The 13,882-nt window shown below is 44.3% G+C and overlaps 1 protein-coding gene across 1 annotated transcript in view; it reads left to right on the top strand.

The window, feature by feature from the left end:
* Positions 1 to 1,884: 1,884 nt before the first annotated feature.
* The window catches only part of APBB3 (amyloid beta precursor protein binding family B member 3), a 102,968-nt gene continuing 90,970 nt past the window's right edge, over positions 1,885 to 13,882 (top strand). Inside the window, exon 1 of the mRNA XM_075856286.1 lies at positions 1,885 to 2,281. Within this exon, the coding sequence (XP_075712401.1) occupies positions 2,233 to 2,281 (49 nt within the window). The 5' untranslated portion in view covers positions 1,885 to 2,232. The remainder of the gene's footprint in view (positions 2,282 to 13,882) is intronic.

The raw sequence follows: 13,882 nt of genomic DNA on the forward strand, positions 1-13,882 counted from the left end.
TGAGGTTGACGATCACTGGTGATTTTCAGCTATACAATGGTGGAGATTTATCAAAAGTGGTGCAAAGGAAAAGTGCCTACAGCAACCAATCAGGTTTCAGCTCTTATTTTAAAAAGCTGGAATCTCATTGGTTGATTTGAGATGTTTTGGCTCTACTATTCCTTTGCACCAGTTTTGATAAATGTCCAACATGTTCTGCTCTCAAGACTGAATCAGAGCACAGAACGAAAAATATTATTATGGGAAATTGCAGAAGAGCTGCAGAATTTGGGCTTGTAATGTTGTAACGCACTGATAAGAAGTAAATTATGAAAAATAAATATAATATAACATTTTAAATTCCACTTCTAGCAGAGAACCCCCCCCAGGAAAACATATTTTAATCTGGAGTCCAAAATGCAGTAATTTTAACACATAGTTAACTCTTTTAGAATTAAAGAAGATTTGCGTATGTTGTTTTCAATGAGTACCCTGCAGTAAGCATTGCTGGATAAGACCCTTGGATTTGGCTAAAAGAGCTTTTGATTGGGAGACCCTCCTTCCCTTGCCTAGCTTACATACCTTCTGAGAACCCATCAGTTCTCCTGGCATTTTAGTAAATATTTGTATAAGACCGAATTCAGACGACCGTAGTATACGTCCGTTAACGTTCACACGGTCGTTGTTTTAGGTCCCTTTAAAAATAGAACATGTCTTATTTTCTTCAGTTTTCACGGATCCCTCGATAGACTCAAGTCTATCGGGATATGTGAAAACAGGACCCGCACGGGTGCAACTTGGATGTGAAAAGCTGTCATTTTTCAAGTCCGAGTTTGCACTCGCTCGTGTGAATCTGACTTTAGAATACTAAAGCACATTTTGTTAGATCACTGCCTTTTACTATTCCACTGTTATTCCTCCTGGAAATGCATGAGTAAATTGGCACTGGGTGTTACCATTCCATTTGTCAATAGAGTTTGTCCCTTCAAAGTCTGACGCTGTCAATGTGCAGTGACACACCTCTTTGACAAGGGGTATGATAACACCCAGTTCTCAATTCATTCATTAATTTCCAGGAGGAATAACAAAGGAACGGAACAACAATGAGTTCTTAGAATAAATGATCCAGAATTATTATTTTATGGGGTATACACGTACTTACTAAAACAGACATGTAAGGAGAGGTGACAGGTCATCCTTAATAGGGAATATGAAATAGGCCTTTAATGTCATACACATAATGGGTCCTTGAATCTTGGTTATAAAGAGTTGTTTTGTGGGGTCCTCACACGGAGAGCTGCTCCTGCCCCTATGACTGCAGAACTGACATAAAGGGAACAAGGTTGGTCACGAAGCAAAATAGTGTCTCCATGTCATATCTGCAAGCACAGGAACCGGCAAACCACTCCGTCATTGCCTATATCAGCTGGACTCCTGTGAGTGTGATATAAGGTGTGCGGGATATTGAGGTTAACATAAATATTTATGTGCTTACACAGGTACAAATAACCTGGTGGAATATTTCACTACCATCACGGTCTGGCAATTTTTTACATAAAATAATAATTTATATTTACTCTATATAGAAATGTTTATGTGCATGTACTATTTCATAAAAAAACAACAACAATTCCATCACTCAACTAGTGGCTATTAGTCTTACAAGCTGTGGGGATCCCTTGGGGCTTCTAAATATAGCACATTTGTCATGGATGGACGTCCCTATTCCTACATGGGGGAGGGGGGTTATTCCTTTGCACTAATTATGTAGTTATCAAAGACTAAATACCTTTAATTTGTATGACTGTGATATGCAAGTTATAGTATGGACTGAATAGTGAAGCGAGTATACATATTTTATGATTTCCACTCTACAGGAGACAGCGCTGCTGGAGTGTACACAGTGAAGCATTGCCTGATTGAAGAAGTAGAATGTGTCCTACTGTACAGGAGCATCATTCATCAGCACTGGACAGCTCCTCCTACAAGGCAACAACCAGTGAGCACTTCCTCCTGCCTCTCCTCCCAGCCTTTCCCTTATTCCAGCTTCTCCTCTGTCCAGGACACAGTGCACGTCGTTCACACAAGCCTACAAATGGGTTCTGACTTTTCTACTCTGTTTGCTGGCTGATTTGGGAAGGAGCGCACACACATGACATCTCAAGTTCCTGCTTGATTTGTAACATTACATTGGGGTATTGTGGAGGTCAGACAACCTCAGCCTGTTGTGATTGAATCCCTGGATCACGAAAGATGTTGGGGAAGGATTACATGCTCGCTATCATTATTGTAAATTATGACGGTAAGTTGATTTAATTTTTCAAGCTGGAATTCCAAGCACGAGGAAGATTATTCCTAAGAACAGAGTTGTCTGGCGAGGTATGGAAATCATTATTAGTTAGAGGTTTGCTGTATCTATGCAGACTTTCATGATGGCTTCCTGGGCCATCAGGTAAGCTGCAAATAATGTATCATACAGAGGCATTTCAGCCATACAAAATGCATATAAGTTACCGTTTTATAGAAGCGGATTGTTTAATAATGTTATAATACTTTCTCGGCTTCACTATACTGTCCTTTAACCCTTTATGCGGTATAGATTATGTTGAAGGTTTGCTGTTCATTATGTTTTTTTAGTGCAATTTCAGTTTTTGACAATATTTACCAAAGTGATGATGAAGTTTGCAATTTATTCTTACGCTGACTTGTGGAAAGAGTCTAGAAGTGAACCTGCACTTTCGTAAGGCTTTATACATATATTCTACCATATGCGGAATAATCACAAAAAATGCATGTTGCCTTTGCTTCATTTTTCCCTTGTTTTTGTTTTGTTTTCTAAAGATGCAGTTAAAGGAAATTATTTAATTTGTTGTAGTCAATGGAGAAGAACTACAACAAAATTGTGATAGATAAAGCTTGCGGCAAAAAAAAGAGAAGCCCTAAGAAAACATGTTTTTCTAGATGAAGTTTGTGAATGAGATTTTTGAACCACCCTAATACATTATGGAAATGCATAATTGCCAATTCTCTAATATACTTCTATTACCTGAACCACTCCTTTTACAAGTAATACAGCGCCGTCAGCAGAGTACAGGTGGCATTGAAGAGCTGTCAGCAAATTATCAAATCCAAAGTCCTTTCTCTGTTGACGGTATACAGGTATCTGAGAAAGTGCTTGTATTCTGCTGCCGTCAGCGTGAGAACAGCAACATAGAATTTGAAAGAGTGATTTAGGTAATAAAATATTATACTGAAATTCTTAGAATCGCCAATAATCAACATCAGAAGTACATTTGTGCTATTTGAAATGACATGTCAGTTACCAACTATTCCTTTCAGTGTTCTCTGCCTGGCTGCTGTAGAGTTAAAGTGTTTGTCCGCATCCAAAAAAAAAAAAAAAGCATCTACGTATACAGTATTTAGTTATCTTAGTTCTCCCCATTACATTTTCCAGTATATTTTTTATCAGAATGTATGTTCGGGCTCCTCTCTACCCTGGTCTAAGTCCACGCTACACTTCTGGGTATTGAGCGGTCATGCAGCTCAGCGCGTAGATCCCTTTAGGCCCTTCAGTCGAGGACATTGAATGGTGCGGCGGTCGAGCATGCGTGCTGCAACTCCATTCCATGTCTATGAGAATGACGGAGACCGCTGAGTAATCTGGGAGTTCGGGACCCCCGTTCTCGTGATCAGTGGGGTCCCAGCGGTGGGGCCACCAGCGATCAGACAATTATTACTGTGGATAGGTGATAATTGTTGATTCTAGGAAAACCCCTTTAAAGAGGCTCTGTCACCACATTATAAGTGGCCTATCTCCTACATAAGGAGATCGGCGCTGTAATTCAGGTGACAGTAATGCTTTTTATTTCGAAAAACTATCTATTTTAAACCACTTTATGAGTGATTTTTAGCTTTAAGCTAAAGAGTTTCTTAATGCCCAAGTGGGCGTGTTTTTACTTTAGACCAAGTGGGCGTTGTACAGAGGAGTGTATGACGCTGACCAATCAGCGTCACGTACTTCTCTCCATTCATTTACACTGCACTAGCGATATAGTTATATCGCTATGTGCAGCCACATACACAAACACTAACATTACTGCAGTGTCCTGATAATGAATATACATCACTACCAGCCTGGACGTGATGTTTATTCAGAATCCTGACCACTTCTGAATCTTTTCTGTGAGATTCCAGCAAGGCAAACGTAATCTCGTTTGAAATGACAGGTTACATCGTAATCTCGCAAGATTACGTTGGCCTTGCTGTAAATCTCACAGAGACGCTACAGACGTATCAGGATTCTGAATACACATCACGTCCTGGCTGGTAGTGATGTATATTCATTATCAGGACACTGCAGTAATGTTAGTGTTTGTGTATGTGGCTGCACATAGCGATATAACTATATCGCTAGTGCAGTGTAAATGAATGGAGAGAAGTGCATGACACTGATTGGTCACTCATTGGTCAGCGTCATACACTCCACTGTACAACGCCCACTTGGTCTAAAGTAAAAACACGCCCACTTGGGCATTAAGAAACTAATTAGAATAAAGCTAAAAATCGCTCATAAAGTGGTTTAAAATAGATCGTTTTTCTAAATAAAAAGCATTACTGTCACCTACATTACAGCGCCGATCTCCTTATATAGGAGACAGGGCACTTATAATATGGTGACAGAGCCTCTTTAAGTAAGCTCAGTAGAGGGAGAATATACAAAACCCCATTGCTAATTGTATCCTGAAATAAACATTGGTGCAGAACTTGTACTACTGTCATAAAGTGCACTATGTGTCATTTTCTGTGTGCACTGATCCACAGGACCACAGCTCAAATCCACATGTCCCCAGTTACACATCATAGCGTGTTACTGCAAAGTTGTTCTCAATGGTGCTCAGAACAGACTAGTTTCCCTTTCTGGACTATTAAATTCCAGATTAAACAGGACTTTTCATTTCTCTTGAAATGTCTGTTTTAGTAAATACCTGCATTCTCCAAAAATTAACAATTCTGGAGCATTTTTTCTTAGAACTCTGCATTGTGCTGCTCCTCTGTTATTCCTCCTGAAAATGTATAAATAAATAAAAGATGCTCCAGCTTTGTTATTTCATAGGATACAAATATTTACTAAAACAGACATGTCAGGAGAGAAGACAGGTCCTCTTTAAGAAGCTTATAGTTTTACTGTATTTAATTTCGAGATGCTTATAGCTGAGGAAGATCGGGTTACTGGACATAAAAAGTATCTGTCAGATGTCTCTGGTACTTCCTATCTGAGGGCTGTATAGGATGGGGGGGGGGGGGGCTTAGCACAGTAATATCAAGTTTTATAGTGTTGGCTGCCTTATTTAGATATAATAACCCCAAAAAATGGTGACCAGACTCCAGTAGAAAGCTTTGAGTCGCGCTTACCCTCCATAGGAGGTCATTGACAGTATTCCTTGTATGAGCATTTGTAGGGAAAGCTGTCAATCAACTCCTGTGAGCTGGGGACCGGACTCCAAATCTTTCTATGCGAGTCCAACCAGCATTTATAAGACTTACTGCTACTAAATTAAACAGCCAATGCTATGAAACGAGATATTGCATACTAAGCAGCATTTCTCTATACTATGTTGGTCAGGAAACCTGACAGGTCCTCTTAAATGTTTTGAACCAGTTATCAACAGTATGAGAGGGGCTTAATGTGGATCCATCATGGACGTGACCACAGTGGAATATGTTGTGGGAGCTAACGCTGTCTACTACGTGGTGCCTACATGGAGATTTTAGTATTGCAATCTGCATTGCCACAATATACGAGACAGAGCTGGAAAAGATCTCAGTAAACCAGCAGAGTGGACAAAGGGACACTAATAGTTCATCAAAGTCCTTCTGTCCAGTGAAGGTAGACATCCGGCATTAAAATGTATGCAACTGATGCCAGAACTACACCTATAGTAAAGAATGGGATCCGCTAGATTGTCTGGCAATTGCTGTAGCCAAGGACTAGCAGTGTAAGTAGGATGATGAGGCCTATGCCTATTTATACCTGCTATCACCTTACCCTATTCGATGAGGGGGATCAAAAGAGCTACTGCCTGCGAGAGGCGACCCACACATGGTGGCTTGCCCTAAGACCTAATTCAGACGAGCGTGTTTTACGTCAGTGTGCTGTTGAGATAACAGACAGCACACTGACCAATGCAATTCAATGGGGCTATTCACACATTCGTGTTTTTCCATGGTGCATGTGTCAGTTGCGTAAAACTTACCAAATGTCCTTTTTGGTCCGTTTTTGCGGATCACTTCGCCCATTGAAGTCAATGGCTGCGTGAGAACAACGGACGACACATGGCTGACATCCGGTTGCTGTCCGTGTTTCACGCATCAGTTGCTAAAGAAATGCAGAGAATAAACAAAAGTAAACCCAGGAAGTGCTTTCAGAGGAGAAACACGGACCCGCTCATGTGAATAAGGCCTAATACTTGCCTTAGTAGCCCCCCAAACAGTTCTCCTTGGCAGTTTTTTCTATATACTATTTTGCATTGCTTGGCATCTGGTACTCATTTTTCCCATTGAAGGGAGTTCCTATTGTCTATGTGGTGTATTAAATGTAGTTTTAGATACATTAGAAGTAAAAGGCACAATTTCTGTGATTTTACTATTGGAATAATTTGGTACCGTTGAATCTGTCAGACACGGACGGATTTGCTGTGACTCCATGAGGATAGATCCCCTACAATATTCAGCACCTTCTGTCCTTGCTTACATTGCAAAAAAAAGATGTGTACATTCTTTTTCCCTCATATAAAGAAGTTAATCACATTAGAATACTTAAGTTATCCGGGGACCAAAAATTGCATTGCAATAATATATTTATGTGAAACAAAGTAACTTACTAATATACTTTAAAGAGGCTCTGTCACCACATTATAAGTGCCCTGTCTCCGACATAAGGAGATCAGCGCTACAATGTAGGTGACAGTAATGCTTTTTATTTAAAAAAACTATCTATTTTTACCACTTTATTAGAGATTTTAGATTTATGCTAATGAGTTGCTTAATGCCCAAGTGGGCATATTTTCACTTTAGACCAAGTGGGCGTTGTACAGGGGAGATTGTGAATAGACATCCCGTGGAATGTCTATTCACTGTGTAAACACTTCAGTACTGTTAATGTGTTAGTATAAGACAGCACATAAGGATCTAACAGGATCCCTATGCGCTGTGTAAATGAATGGAGAGGAGTGCATGATGCTGATTGGTCAGTGTCATACACTCCCCTGTACAACGCCCACTTGGTCTAAAGTAATAATACGCCCAGTTGGGCATTAAGCAACTCATTAGCATAAATCTAAAAACGCTAATAAAGAGGTAAAAATAGATCGGTTTTTTAAATAAAAAGCACTGCTGTTGTCACCTACATTATAGCGCCGATCTCCTTATGTAGTAGATAGGCCACTTATAATGTGGTGACAGAGCCTCTTTAAGGAGAAACTTTCACCTGCCCATACATGTGCAGCTGAGTGCAGCATGTAATGGGCAGGGCTGCACAAACCCTGGGGCACTTTACATTTTTTTCTATCTTCCTCCGTTATTTACATATCGGTGACGTTATGTTTGGCGCCAGATATGTAAATAAGCCCCTGAACTGTCAATGGGGCGTTTCTATCTCACTAAGTGGCAAGGGGGCGTGATGTCTTCGCTCTGACACTGTCCAATCAGCTACGGACAATGTCCCTCCCGCAAGATCACACACAGACTGAGAGAGTGCTCTCTGCAGAACCACAGCCGCCCTTATAATGTCCGTAGCTGATTGGACAGTTTCAGAGAGAAGAGATCACACCTCCTTGCCGTTTAGTGAGATAGAAACGCCCCATTGACAGTTCAGGGGCTTATTTACATAACGGGTGCCAAATATAACGGCACCGATATGTAAATAACGGAGGAACATAGGAAAAAAATGTAAAGTGACACAGTGTTTGTGAAGTCCTGCCCATTACATGCTGCACTCAGCTGCACATGTATGGGCAGGTTAAAGTTCCTCTTTAATTTAAAATTCTGTACTAAATGGTGCAGTTCAAACCTCGTGAATTGTTCCTGGAAGTCCTGGAGCTGTTCTAATAATGATGACGCTCCGACACGGCCCCACGTGACTGAGGGCTTGCTTCATGTGCTGTTCGTGAACATGACCGCAAGGGGCTGTCACATTGCCTATTGCTTAGGTCCCGAGCAGAGCATCAGCTAGCGATTTGCTCCGGACTGTAGCACTGCTACAGACATCCATATTTGGTTAATTCAGGGGTTTCCTATCTCTGGAATTCCCAAGCTGCTCTGCCTGGGGACTACATCACTTCTGCCCACATCACTGTCACTGTCCATATATGGACAGTGACAGTGACGTTGGCAGCATTACTGGAGTTCCCGAGCAGAGCATCAGCTGATGTTCTGCTTGGGAACTCCAGCGATAGGAAATCCCTGAGATCACTGACCATATATGGACAGTGACAGTGACGTGGACATATATGGACAGTGACAGTGCTGGAGTCCCCAGGCAGAGCATCAGCTGATGCTTTGCTCGGGGACTTCAGTACTGGTACCGACATCATTGTCCATATATGGACAGTGACAGTGACGTTGGCAGAAGTGCTGTAGTCCCCGGGCAGAGCATCAGCTGATGCTCTTCTCGGGAACTCCAGTGATAGGAAACCCCTGAATTGACCAAATATGGACGTCGTATAAAATTTACAGGTTAAAGAGGATCTGTCACTAGTTTTTTAATTCCCTATCTCCTAACTAATCTAATAGACGCTATGATGCTGACAACTACTTTGTAATTGTTTTTCAAAAACGTTTATTATTTGCAAAGTTATGGGCATTTTTCTAAATATGCTAATGTGGCTCTAATAGCAAAATGGAAGGTAGCTCTTTCTTTTCTCTCTGGACGGTGTAATGTTTTCTGTATGACGCTGTCCGATCAGCATCATATAGTTCTCCTCTTCGCTGCCCAGCAACACAGTGTAATCATATAGTATACAGCTTCTATTCCCGACTGTGTCTTTAACTGGTGATACCTCCAGTTGTTTCACAGCTAGAACTGCTGGTGGCATATGAAAGATTAGAATCTCATCTTTCATATGCCATCAGAACCACTGTTCTAGATGATCCACAGCCGGGGATATGGCTATTTGAAGTGATCCCCCTTCCCTCCAGCCACAGTCTCTCACACTGTGTGTGAAGCAGCTTCATGCTGATAGGACAGCGTCAGAGGCTGTGAGGTAGCTCCACCACATGACCTGCCTAAGTAGAGTCGTGTGTTAGTGAACCTTCCCTTATCCCTTCCTATCCCTCCACCCCCACCTTTAGAAAAGACACGTGACCCCGAGGTTGGATGTGAAATGGCCACAGCAGCCGTTTATTAATTTCACAGTTTTATAAAAACAATTTAAATCCGAAACGTTCGGATAACTAATTAGGAATCCACCAGAGAATTCCTCCTAATAATTCACATGACCCAACATGGGTCAGAATCATAAATAACAGTTTTAACGTTAACATTAATCCGAGCAGAGGAAGTCCTTGAAGCCATTTTAGATATTCCTTTTAAACACACCCCGAGTTAGCCATCTGCAACCACCACCAACCAATTACCACCAGCCGTAAACCAGCTCGGAGGCACCGCTCACCTCTGCACATAGCTCCAACCACTAGAAGTCCACTTCAAAGGGATAACACCCGATGAAGCCTTCAAGTGATATACCTTCCACCAGAAGACCACTTCAAAGGGATAACACCCGATGAAGTCTTCAACCATGTACCTTTTTTGGGGGACACATACCCCCGATGCGACCCCCCCACCATTTTGTACTGACTGGCCTCAAGGACTCCCCCCGCCACAGCGAAACAGGCCTTGACCACCTTAAGCCTGTGAGTTCCGCCACACCACCACCGCCCTTTCAATTCCCTCTGCTATTGCCAGGCTCCACAGATCAATACCAACCTCGGTCAAATGAACCCCATCACTCCTCCAGTAATTCCCCACTCCCACTTCCAAATCCCTGTGCCGCACGCAAATGCCCCCGTTTTTGGCTACAAAACGGGACACCGCCCGATTAACTTTAATGCGTGCCTTATTGACTCTATCCACTGACCTAGCCAACCGCCAATGTTTTCTAGGAACAATGTCCGACCACACTATTACCAACCTGGGATAAGACACCCACAAACACAACATATCGTGTTTTATATCACGCACCAACTCACGAAAAGGACGGACTCCCAAGTCATTCCCACCCACGTGCAATACTAACACCTCTGGGACGCTATCAAGCCGGGCATATGTCTGGAATTCTGCTAACACCCTGCTCCATGACATACCTCTAAATCCCAGCCAATGCAAAACCGCATCCTGCCGCGGAATGCGCAACTGGCGACCGTCCGGGCGGACGTCCGCCCTCAAAGCCCCCCAATGCACGTACGAGTGACCCAGCAACCACACCAAACACGGAGGCGGATCTGAAACGGAAAAGACAATTAGACACCACCACACAAACATTTTTTAAGCACTAACAACAAGACTCATAACAGATGGGGGCGAACATAAGACCTAAATCTGTTGGACTCCCAACGACCGATGCGCCGCACCCCTTCGTCATCCAACCCCCAGCGCCCTGCTTCTGTTGCTGCGCCAATCCTGAAGGAATGAGATGAATATGAGCCCGCCGCGACACCAACCGCTGCCAAACATTTTTTAAATAAAGCTCCAAACTGAAATCTGTACAAAAATGACCCGTCCTCGTGACATAGCAATGGCAACTCTGGAGACCCCCCTCGTGGCTTAAACCCCCGCATGCACGCGACCGGGCACATAGCCGAACCCGGGAGGGCGAACAAAACTATCAGCTTTCCCCTTCCTAATTGGTCAGTTTTTGACCGACGCAACCATGCCTCAAGCCGATCAGCATATAGGCTCACCTCCCCCAGTCTCAACCCCCCTGCCTGCTTGGTACTCGGCGACACCAACTCGCCAATTCTAAATGCCCCAAAGAACGCTAAAGAAAAAGCTAACCGAAACAACTTCATCTCAGCCGAAGAACGACAGACCGATGTTAATGAACCACCCAAAGAGCCAAGCAAAGAAAACGACACAGGCCTTCTACGATCCGCCTCCACCCTACCTCGGCGCAAACCCTTCAAAGCCTGTACCACTAAAAATTCCTTAGATACATCCTGAAAGCCCCGCAACTTAAAACCAAACGCCACCGCAGACATGAAACGGTTAACCTTTGCCAATGAAAACCCCGCCTCCCAGGCGTCCCCTAACCAGTACAAAAGTGCCACCAACCTGTCTCTATCCGTGTTAACGTCACCCAACTCTCTTACCCACTCCTCCCACTGCCTCCAACAAGCAGAATAAGCACTCCACGTCGTGCGCGCCAAGGACCTCTTTACCAATCGTTCTACGGGACCGAGACCAGATCCCAAAGATGTTCCGGACAAGCCAAACCGAGACGTTCCGCTCCCGGTGCCAATTGCCGAAACCGGTCCCACTGCGATCGAGAAAGAGCATCAGCGATACAATTCCGTACCCACGGCACATGCACCGCCACCACCCACGCGTTCAACGACAAGCACACCAATACTAAATGTCGCAACAACTGCACTACCGGAGGAGAGGACGCCGTGATGTTATTAATGGCCAGCACCACCCCCATATTGTCGCAGTAAAAATGAACCTTCTTATCCCTGAGCCTGTCCCCCCAAATGGTCGCCGCAACCACGATGGGGAACAGCTCGAGCAGGGCCAGATTCCGCGTGAGTCCACTGGACACCCAACTAACCGGCCATCGACCTGCGCACCACGGACCCCCCCGTAAGCTCCAAAACCGCCCGCCCCAGCCGCATCCGTAAAGATATTTAAATCACTCGTATCCTGCGCTGGAGCCATCCATAGCGAGCGACCATTATACTGGCCCAGGAAGTCATCCCATACCTGCAGATCAGCCCGATGCTCCTCCTTAAGCCGCACAAAATGATGTGGCGCACGCACTACTGCCGTTGCCGCCACCAACCGTCTACCAAACACCCTCCCCATTGGCATAATCCGGCAGGCGAAATTCAACTTCCCCAGCAACGACTGAAGCTCACACAGCGTAATTTTCTTTAACTTACAAGCCCGACGTACCTCCTGACTCAAAGCCCCCAACTTATCCGCAGGAAGACGACACTCCATTGCTACCGAATCTATTTCAATTCCCAAAAAACAAATCGTCGGTACCGGACCCTCGGTCTTTTCTGGTGCCAAAGGGATCCCAAAATCCCTCGCCACCTTCTGCAGTGCATGAAGCAGATTACCGCAAACCGGCGAACCCCCCGGGCCGACGCACAAGAAATCATCTAAGTAATGTATCAACGAGTCGACCCCGGCTACTCCCTTCGTCACCCATTCCACGAAGCTACTAAATGCCTCGAAGTATGCGCAAGAAAGGGAACACCCCATCGGAAGGCAACGATCCACATAAAAAGCCCCATTCCAAAAACAACCCAACAGCCGTTGGCTTACTGGATGAACTGGCAGCAACCTGAACGCCGCCTCGATGTCGGTTTTTGTTAGCAGCGCGCCTGGACCCGCTGCACGAACCAACCCCACCGCCTTATCGAATGAGGTATACACTATGGAACACAACTCGTGATCAATCCCGTCATTTACCGACGAACCCTTGGGAAACGATAAATGCTGAATCAAACGAAATTTCCTGGGCTCGCGCTTTGGAACGATGCCCAACGGGGACACCACTAAATCTTTTATTGGCGGATCAACAAAAGGCCCCGCCATGCGACCCAACGAAACTTCTTTAAACAATTTTTCCGACACGACCTCAGCATGCAAGTAGGCCGATTTAGGGTATGTTCACACGGCCAAATTTCAGACGTATACGAGGCGTATTATGCCTCGTTTTACGTCTGAAAATAGGGCTACAATACGTCGGCAAACATCTGCCCATTCATTTGAATGGGTTTGCCGACGTACTGTGCAGACGACCTGTTATTTACGCGTCGTCGTTTGACAGCTGTCAAACGACGACCCGTAAAAATACAGCCTCGTCAAAAGAAGTGCAGGACACTTCTTTGGACGTTTTTGGAGCTGTTTTCTCATAGACTCCAATGAAAACAGCTCCAAAAACGGACGTAAAAAACGCTGTGAAAACGCCACGAAAAATGCGAGTTGGTAAAAAAACGTCTGAAAAGCAGGGTCTGTTTTCCCTTGAAAACAGCTCTGGATTTTCAGACGTTTTTGTTGACTACGTGTGAACATACCCTTAGGGTATGTTCACACGTAGTCAACAAAAACGTCTGAAAATCCAGAGCTGTTTTCAAGGGAAAACAGACCCTGCTTTTCAGACGTTTTTTTACCAACTCGCATTTTTCGCTGCGTTTTCACGCCGTTTTCGCGGCGTTTTTTACGTCCGTTTTTGGAGCTGTTTTCATTGGAGTCTATGAGAAAACAGCTCCAAAAACGTCCAAAGAAGTGTCCTGCACTTCTTTTGCCGAGGCTGTATTTTTACGCGTCGTCGTTTGACAGCTGTCAAACGACGATGCGTAAATAACAGGTCGTCTGCACAGTACGTCGGCAAACCCATTCAAATGAATGGGCAGATGTTTGCCGACGTATTGTAGCCCTATTTTCAGACGTAAAACGAGGCAAAATACGCCTCGTATACGTCTGAAATTTGGCCGTGTGAACATACCCTAAAGGTTCCTCCGCGTAACCGGGACCTCATAAGGAGGCGGAGGAATAATAAAACCAACACAAAACCCCTCGTAAAGCAACTTGGCCGCCACCCTATCCGGGTACTCATTTAGATAAGGGGCCATCCTTTCCACCCTCACCGGTGACAACCCCTTGACCAGCCGAGGAGGA

This window comes from Rhinoderma darwinii, chromosome 3 (assembly GCF_050947455.1).
Source record: "Rhinoderma darwinii isolate aRhiDar2 chromosome 3, aRhiDar2.hap1, whole genome shotgun sequence".
Taxonomy (NCBI): domain Eukaryota; kingdom Metazoa; phylum Chordata; class Amphibia; order Anura; family Rhinodermatidae; genus Rhinoderma; species Rhinoderma darwinii.